At 39.4% G+C, this 8724-nt stretch overlaps 4 protein-coding genes across 4 annotated transcripts; 2 read left to right on the top strand and 2 right to left on the bottom strand.

Annotated features, from left to right (window-relative positions):
- Nucleotides 1-824: 824 nt before the first annotated feature.
- Nucleotides 825-1872, top strand: CBG26165 (the record flags this gene model as incomplete). Its single annotated transcript, XM_045242859.1, has 4 exons — nucleotides 825-827; nucleotides 895-1342; nucleotides 1649-1760; nucleotides 1803-1872. 4 exons carry the CDS (start codon nucleotides 825-827, stop codon nucleotides 1870-1872), a joined length of 633 nt encoding a protein of 210 aa, XP_045100240.1.
- Nucleotides 1873-1919: 47 nt separating this feature from the next.
- Nucleotides 1920-3710, bottom strand: CBG19483 (the record flags this gene model as incomplete). The annotated part of the gene is made up of 5 exons (XM_045242858.1): nucleotides 1920-1983; nucleotides 2031-2130; nucleotides 2776-3094; nucleotides 3147-3494; nucleotides 3552-3710. 5 exons carry the CDS (start codon nucleotides 3708-3710, stop codon nucleotides 1920-1922), a joined length of 990 nt encoding a protein of 329 aa, XP_045096789.1.
- Nucleotides 3711-4719: 1009 nt separating this feature from the next.
- On the top strand, nucleotides 4720-6467 carry Cbr-sri-40 (the record flags this gene model as incomplete). Its single annotated transcript, XM_002646762.2, has 5 exons — nucleotides 4720-4878; nucleotides 4935-5282; nucleotides 5335-5653; nucleotides 6299-6398; nucleotides 6446-6467. The coding sequence occupies 5 exons, from the start codon at nucleotides 4720-4722 to the stop codon at nucleotides 6465-6467; spliced, it is 948 nt and encodes a 315-aa protein (XP_002646808.2).
- Nucleotides 6468-6555: 88 nt separating this feature from the next.
- CBG19486 lies at nucleotides 6556-7443 on the bottom strand (the record flags this gene model as incomplete). The annotated part of the gene is made up of 3 exons (XM_045242857.1): nucleotides 6556-6625; nucleotides 6668-6779; nucleotides 6873-7443. The coding sequence occupies 3 exons, from the start codon at nucleotides 7441-7443 to the stop codon at nucleotides 6556-6558; spliced, it is 753 nt and encodes a 250-aa protein (XP_045096790.1).
- Nucleotides 7444-8724: the final 1281 nt, after the last annotated feature.

Genomic DNA, 8724 nt, shown 5'->3' with positions numbered 1-8724 from the left:
AGTCCCGTCTACCCATCCCATGTTTTCATTAATTGTGATTTTGTGCCCTTTAATCATTGAGCTGAGGCAATCACCATTTTCACTCTTGCCACGTACGGGGACTCGAAAATGGACGGAGATGTACGGTATTCTACCGTGTTTTCTCTTTTAAAATCCTCTTTCCAAGTCTAAAAGAGAGAAATCTCCCCCGAACACACGTGCAAGATGTGTGGATTACTGTGTCCGCGCGCGAAACTGTGTGCGCGCCAAAACGCGTCTCCTCTCTCGGCAAATTCTCATCGTTTTCTTTATTTTTCGCTAGTGTTCGCTCACGATTGGTGACGACCCGTTAAAGTGTGGCTCACTGGTTTTAAAGGTTTTATAGTGGTTTATTGAGTAAATTCGATAAATAGTGTTTTATAGGAAATCTGTGTTTTGTATTCTTCTAGTCTTCAGGTTACACAGGTCTCTTTGAGTGCACAGAGGTTCTGTGAGTGCATAGCGTTTGTCTGTGGTTCTCACTTTCTCTCTGCATCTCGTTGTTTTCAATAGTGTCTTTTAGCAGTTAGTGTTTCTGGGAGTTCTTTCAGTTACATTACTAATGCAAAGGTTTCAACCTAGGTCTGTTTTACATCCTCCAAAATTTTCAAAGTGATAGAAGACTTGACAACCGAGCTTCAGGTCCCTGAAAAAGGTCAAAATCAACTGAAAAACAAGTTATTGACTAGTACTATGTCAGTTGCATCTTGTCCGTCGGCTACCCGCCGGTTGTCCGCCGGTTATCAGCTGGTTGTCCGCTGGTAGTCCGTTTTTGAAATTTTATATACTTTTTCAGTGAAATAAAAATGGTACTGTACATGAATTTCAAGAAAACATTTTTCCATGTTCCCCACCTTCAAACATCTAATTTTGCAGATCCTAAGCGCTCTGTCCGATATCCATCTCACAATCTTCATGAAACCCATCCCATTAACCCCATTATTTGCCGGATACACAGTTGGCATCATGCCAAAAAACCTAGACATTTCTGCTCACCACTGTGCAATCCTCACCGGATTCATAGCAGTTAGCCAACTCGAGACCTTGATTCTATGCTTCGCGAGAATGCACCAAGTTATTGCACTTGTACTAAACACCCATGTGGTTCCTAAATTTCTACAGTACTCTTGCTACGCATTATGTGTCTTGTGTCCAATTGCATTGTGCGGATGTATTGAACATTTTCATATCACCCAGGACCAACAATGGGATTATATATCTGAAACTTATCCAGAATTGATACCAGAGTTTCAAAAATTGACACATTTTGTGTTGTATATCAAATCTTGTAAATTAAATCATTTACTGATTGCCATGATTTTAAGTGGGATTACATTATTCGTGATTTTTGTAGTTTTCTTATTTGATATTTTCAATTTGATGGTGGATTTGAAAATTCGAAGGTCCACATCTTATTATCAAAAACATAAGGAGGCGATGCACAGCTTATTAGTGCAATTTGTAACATCTTCTATCTGTTTGGTACCTCCTTTCATGTTGGTAATTATCGTATTCTTTGAAATCCCAAATGGACAGTGTAAGTTTTTATGTTTTGGAGCCTGGTTTTCATCATTTTAGCAGCTGAAAGAAAACTGAGACTTGTTAATTTTCTTAAATTACAAATTTCCAGTGTTATCTGAAATGTTTATTGCCTGGTTTGTGAGTCATTCGTCAATCAACATGATCGGTCTGATCATTTTCTTTCCACCATATCAGATATTTTTCTTACGAGTTTTCAAGCGGTAGGCAAGACTCAATTTTCAAAATTTATCTTTCTTTTTCAGAAAAAATTCAAAGCACACAACTCCAGTGGCAGTGGTTCCTGTGGTTGCGGCGGTTTCTTCAGGATTTTGAAATAAAAAAAACCTATTTTCAAATTTATTTAAAATAAAAGAAAACATTCAAGTGGCGGAAAGATGACTGACGGAAACTGGAGCGACTATTAGATTCCGCTTCGGTTGTTTTCTGAAAAAAAATGAATTTTTATTTTTTTATATTTTCATCGAACAAACCTTAAAACGAAATTCCGGTACGGCGGAGTTGTGAGAACTAGAACGACAGCATTTACAGACGAGTGTAGGGAGAAGACGGCTAGGAGGAATTGTACAATGACTGAAAAAAGCTCGAAGTATTCAATTTTTCGATTGAATTTTAAAGGACGGGCCGGCGAAGGATCACTGACGGACAACCGACGGACAGCCGGCAGAAAATCGGAGTACAACCGACTAACTACCGATGTACAGCTGACGGGCAACCGACGGACAATCGACGGACAACCGATGGACAACCAGCGGACAACCGACATACTGATAGAGAATACCCAATGGACAACTGGCTTACAACCGAAGGACAACCGACGGACAACCGGCAGTCTAAAGGCGGACAACCGACGGCCAACCAGCGGACAACCTATGGACAACCGATGGGCTACTGATAGACAACGGGCGGTCTAACAACAGTCAACCGACGGGCAACCGGCCCGGGCAACCGGGCCGGATAACCGATGGACATCCGATGGACATCCGATGGACAACCGATGGACGACCACAATCTTTTTTGGCTATCACTTCCCTTAGTGGATAACAAAGATTTCTATAAATCTAAAAGCCGCGGATTCAAATCCTAATAACCTAACAAAGTTAAAGTCATTTTTTCAACCGGCAGACAATCGGCGGACGACCAGCGGAGGGCCAGCGGACAACCCGCGGATAACCAATGAACCACCGACTACCAACTGACCCATCCAACTCAACTCACCCTGAGCATAATTAATTGAACTCATAACTGCCACCAGATACAAAGTTGGCGGAATCAAACAAAGCGATGAAGTTGCGAATTGCGCTATTAGACTCTTCAGTGCAGCTTTGTGTCTCTTGAAATTCGCACTTGAAATTTTTCGTCGAATCCGTGAATTCTTCAAAAAGTTTAACATGTCAAAAGTGGTAAAAATAAATATAAATCCACATCCGATGCCTCCAGAAAATATACCAAACGCCAGGAAATACGTCCAGGAATTGAATTCATAAACCGCGAAATTAGAGATTCTGGAGAATTCCTCATAGTATTTTAGATAGTTCTGGAACATTTTATTCTTCATTCTGGTGAGGAGAAAAAATAATTGAGCTTACATTTTTGACATAAGCCATTTGAGTGTCTCGTTTCATTCCTGTCTGGAGAAAAAGGATAAATACAGTAACTGGAGCAAACGGAAGTCCCAGATGGGCCAGATCCAAAAGAAATTGCGGAACTACACGTCTATTCATGATTTTTCCAATTGTTTGATGCTTTTTGAAGAAACAATATGCCAAACTTCCAATTTGAGCCACAATTGAAGCCACGATAAAAGCCATCAAATAATGAGCCCAAACATCAAAATAGACTGCAAGAAATCCATTACAGTAACCCCCTAACACTGGATACAAAGGAATGGGTTGCATTAGAAAAGTTATATGGAAATCTGTAATTGTACAGAATATCTGAAAACGTTCATTCTATTTAAATTTGTTTTTTTGGATATTGAATTCCAAATCTACCTGAAAAATTAACAGAAAATATCGAAAATTGTCAATTTGATCAGACTTGAAAAGTATTATATAAATACACCCAGAATTAAGAAAAAATGAAATAGTACCAACTAAATGGTACCAGTTAATTAGCCAATTAGGAACAGAAAAATCAATATCGGTGCTCATATGAAATATTTGGGGTTTACTAGTTTTGTTAGGTGTGATGTGAGAAAAAAAGGTGAAATTGCGCAGGTGAAAAGAAACCAAGCTGAACAGTGACTTTATTCAATTTTCTTAAAGGTGGGGGGACATGAAAAAAATAATGTTCTCGAAATTCCGTTCAAAGATGCCTCTCGAGGAGTTGAACTTGTGAAGGTGATGATTGAGGGTGCGGCGCCGCTACCGACTGTGCCACGCGGGCAAAGAGAAAGCGCACGCCCGATTGCATACATAAAGACGAGGACGACAGCTGTACGCAGAGTGACATTAAGCGTTGTACACCGTCACGGTAGAATGCATACTCTAGCTACAAAAAAACTACGAAAAATCTCCGGTCCCCCCACCTTTAATGAATTATTGATTCTGAAAACCAAGAGATATCATTAAAATTGTATCTCTTGAAACAGATGCCGTACTTCCTCTCATAGAAGCTAAACCGTCAACTATGAGCTCAATAATCTAGATGTCTCGCATAATACAGTGCTCCGGAATTAAAAATCCGGAATTCGGAATCCAGAATCCGGAATTCAGAATCCGGAATCCAACTACGTTACCTATCACAGAAGTACCCTTTTCAGAATGCCGCTGCCGGCCGTGGCACAGCCTTGATTAAGTCCACCTTGTTAGAGGTTTGATCTCAATTATCTCGGTTCCTATGAGAGGTATCAAACATCTGTCAACTAGTAAAAATTTGGTGATAATATGATAATCATTTTATCAGTTGAAAATTGTTCGATATCTTCTGAAAGAACGGAGATTATTGAGCTCATAGTTGACGGTTTAGCTTCTATGAGAGGAAGTACGGCATCTGTTTCAAGAGATACAATTTTAATGATATCTCTTGGTTTTCAGAATAAATAAGTCATTAAGAAAATTGAATAAAGTCACTGTTCAGCTTGGTTTCTTTTCACCTGCGCACTTTCACCTTTTTTCTCACATCACACCTAACAAAACTAGTAAACCCCAAATATTTCATATGAGCACCGATATTGATTTTTCTGTTCCTAATTGGCTAATTAACTGGTACCATTTAGTTGGTACTATTTCATTTTTTCTTAATTCTGGGTGTATTTATATAATACTTTTCAAGTCTGATCAAATTGACAATTTTCGATATTTTCTGTTAATTTTTCAGGTAGATTTGGAATTCAATATCCAAAAAACAAATTTAAATAGAATGAACGTTTTCAGATATTCTGTACAATTACAGATTTCCATATAACTTTTCTAATGCAACCCATTCCTTTGTATCCAGTGTTAGGGGGTTACTGTAATGGATTTCTTGCAGTCTATTTTGATGTTTGGGCTCATTATTTGATGGCTTTTCTCGTGGCTTCAATTGTGGCTCAAATTGGAAGTTTGGCATATTGTTTCTTCAAAAAGCATCAAACAATTGGAAAAATCATGAATAGACGTGTAGTTCCGCAATTTCTTTTGGATCTGGCCCATCTGTTACTTCCGTTTGCTCCAGTTACTGTATTTATCCTTTTTCTCCAGACAGGAATGAAACGAGACACTCAAATGGCTTATGTCAAAAATGTAAGCTCCATTATTTTTTCTCCTCACCAGAATGAAGAATAAAATGTTCCAGAACTATCTAAAATACTATGAGGAATTCTCCAGAATCTCTAATTTCGCGGTTTATGAATTCAATTCCTGGACGTATTTCCTGGCGTTTGGTATATTTTCTGGAGGCATCGGATGTGGATTTATATTTATTTTTACCACTTTTGACATGTTAAACTTTTTGAAGAATTCACGGATTCGACGAAAAATTTCAAGTGCGAATTTCAAGAGACACATAGCTGCACTGAAGAGTCTAATAGCGCAATTCGCAACTTCATCGCTTTGTTTGATTCCGCCAAGTTTGCATCTGGTGGCAGTTAGGATTTCAATGAATTATGCTCAGGGTGAGTTGAGTTGGATGGGTCAGTTGGTAGTCGGTGGTTCATTGGTTATCCGCGGGTTGTCCGCTGGCCCTCCGCTGGTCGTCCGCCGATTGTCTGCCGGTTGAAAAAATGACTTTAACTTTGTTAGGTTATTAGGATTTGAATCCGCGGCTTTTAGATTTATAGAAATCTTTGTTATCCACTAAGGGAAGTGATAGCCAAAAAAGATTGTGGTCGTCCATCGGTTGTCCATCGGATGTCCATCGGATGTCCATCGGTTATCCGGCCCGGTTGCCCGGGCCGGTTGCCCGTCGGTTGACTGTTGTTAGACCGCCCGTTGTCTATCAGTAGCCCATCGGTTGTCCATAGGTTGTCCGCTGGTTGGCCGTCGGTTGTCCGCCTTTAGACTGCCGGTTGTCCGTCGGTTGTCCTTCGGTTGTAAGCCAGTTGTCCATTGGGTATTCTCTATCAGTATGTCGGTTGTCCGCTGGTTGTCCATCGGTTGTCCGTCGATTGTCCGTCGGTTGCCCGTCAGCTGTACATCGGTAGTTAGTCGGTTGTACTCCGATTTTCTGCCGGCTGTCCGTCGGTTGTCCGTCAGTGATCCTTCGCCGGCCCGTCCTTTAAAATTCAATCGAAAAATTGAATACTTCGAGCTTTTTTCAGTCATTGTACAATTCCTCCTAGCCGTCTTCTCCCTACACTCGTCTGTAAATGCTGTCGTTCTAGTTCTCACAACTCCGCCGTACCGGAATTTCGTTTTAAGGTTTGTTCGATGAAAATATAAAAAAATAAAAATTCATTTTTTTTCAGAAAACAACCGAAGGGAATCTAATAGTCGCTCCAGTTTCCGTCAGTCATCTTTCCGCCACTTGAATGTTTTCTTTTATTTTAAATAAATTTGAAAATAGGTTTTTTTTATTTCAAAATCCTGAAGAAACCGCCGCAACCACAGGAACCACTGCCACTGGAGTTGTGTGCTTTGAATTTTTTCTGAAAAAGAAAGATAAATTTTGAAAATTGAGTCTTGCCTACCGCTTGAAAACTCGTAAGAAAAATATCTGATATGGTGGAAAGAAAATGATCAGACCGATCATGTTGATTGACGAATGACTCACAAACCAGGCAATAAACATTTCAGATAACACTGGAAATTTGTAATTTAAGAAAATTAACAAGTCTCAGTTTTCTTTCAGCTGCTAAAATGATGAAAACCAGGCTCCAAAACATAAAAACTTACACTGTCCATTTGGGATTTCAAAGAATACGATAATTACCAACATGAAAGGAGGTACCAAACAGATAGAAGATGTTACAAATTGCACTAATAAGCTGTGCATCGCCTCCTTATGTTTTTGATAATAAGATGTGGACCTTCGAATTTTCAAATCCACCATCAAATTGAAAATATCAAATAAGAAAACTACAAAAATCACGAATAATGTAATCCCACTTAAAATCATGGCAATCAGTAAATGATTTAATTTACAAGATTTGATATACAACACAAAATGTGTCAATTTTTGAAACTCTGGTATCAATTCTGGATAAGTTTCAGATATATAATCCCATTGTTGGTCCTGGGTGATATGAAAATGTTCAATACATCCGCACAATGCAATTGGACACAAGACACATAATGCGTAGCAAGAGTACTGTAGAAATTTAGGAACCACATGGGTGTTTAGTACAAGTGCAATAACTTGGTGCATTCTCGCGAAGCATAGAATCAAGGTCTCGAGTTGGCTAACTGCTATGAATCCGGTGAGGATTGCACAGTGGTGAGCAGAAATGTCTAGGTTTTTTGGCATGATGCCAACTGTGTATCCGGCAAATAATGGGGTTAATGGGATGGGTTTCATGAAGATTGTGAGATGGATATCGGACAGAGCGCTTAGGATCTGCAAAATTAGATGTTTGAAGGTGGGGAACATGGAAAAATGTTTTCTTGAAATTCATGTACAGTACCATTTTTATTTCACTGAAAAAGTATATAAAATTTCAAAAACGGACTACCAGCGGACAACCAGCTGATAACCGGCGGACAACCGGCGGGTAGCCGACGGACAAGATGCAACTGACATAGTACTAGTCAATAACTTGTTTTTCAGTTGATTTTGACCTTTTTCAGGGACCTGAAGCTCGGTTGTCAAGTCTTCTATCACTTTGAAAATTTTGGAGGATGTAAAACAGACCTAGGTTGAAACCTTTGCATTAGTAATGTAACTGAAAGAACTCCCAGAAACACTAACTGCTAAAAGACACTATTGAAAACAACGAGATGCAGAGAGAAAGTGAGAACCACAGACAAACGCTATGCACTCACAGAACCTCTGTGCACTCAAAGAGACCTGTGTAACCTGAAGACTAGAAGAATACAAAACACAGATTTCCTATAAAACACTATTTATCGAATTTACTCAATAAACCACTATAAAACCTTTAAAACCAGTGAGCCACACTTTAACGGGTCGTCACCAATCGTGAGCGAACACTAGCGAAAAATAAAGAAAACGATGAGAATTTGCCGAGAGAGGAGACGCGTTTTGGCGCGCACACAGTTTCGCGCGCGGACACAGTAATCCACACATCTTGCACGTGTGTTCGGGGGAGATTTCTCTCTTTTAGACTTGGAAAGAGGATTTTAAAAGAGAAAACACGGTAGAATACCGTACATCTCCGTCCATTTTCGAGTCCCCGTACGTGGCAAGAGTGAAAATGGTGATTGCCTCAGCTCAATGATTAAAGGGCACAAAATCACAATTAATGAAAACATGGGATGGGTAGACGGGACTTAGAAAACTTAAAAGAATAACAACTACTTAAAACTCATATGGGTGGGGTATGGGATGGCAAGAAAATATAGGATTTAATGAATAAGAAACTGGGGGTAATTAGGAAATAAGAGATACCGTAAAACCTCTAATAGAACGACACCCGGATCGTCCACTTTGAGCCTATATATCTCACTTCTTTTGAAAGATATCAAAAAGTGGTTAACTAGTAAAATGTTTATCAGGATATCAGCAACATCTTACTAGTTAGCCACTTTTTGATATCTTTCACAGAAAATGAGATACATAGGCTCAAAG

Source organism: Caenorhabditis briggsae (assembly GCF_000004555.2).
Source record: "Caenorhabditis briggsae complete genome, chrII, whole genome shotgun sequence".
NCBI classification, from domain to species: Eukaryota; Metazoa; Nematoda; class Chromadorea; order Rhabditida; family Rhabditidae; genus Caenorhabditis; species Caenorhabditis briggsae.
Note: the sequence above shows the minus strand (reverse complement) of the source record. Positions and strands in the feature narration are given on the sequence as shown.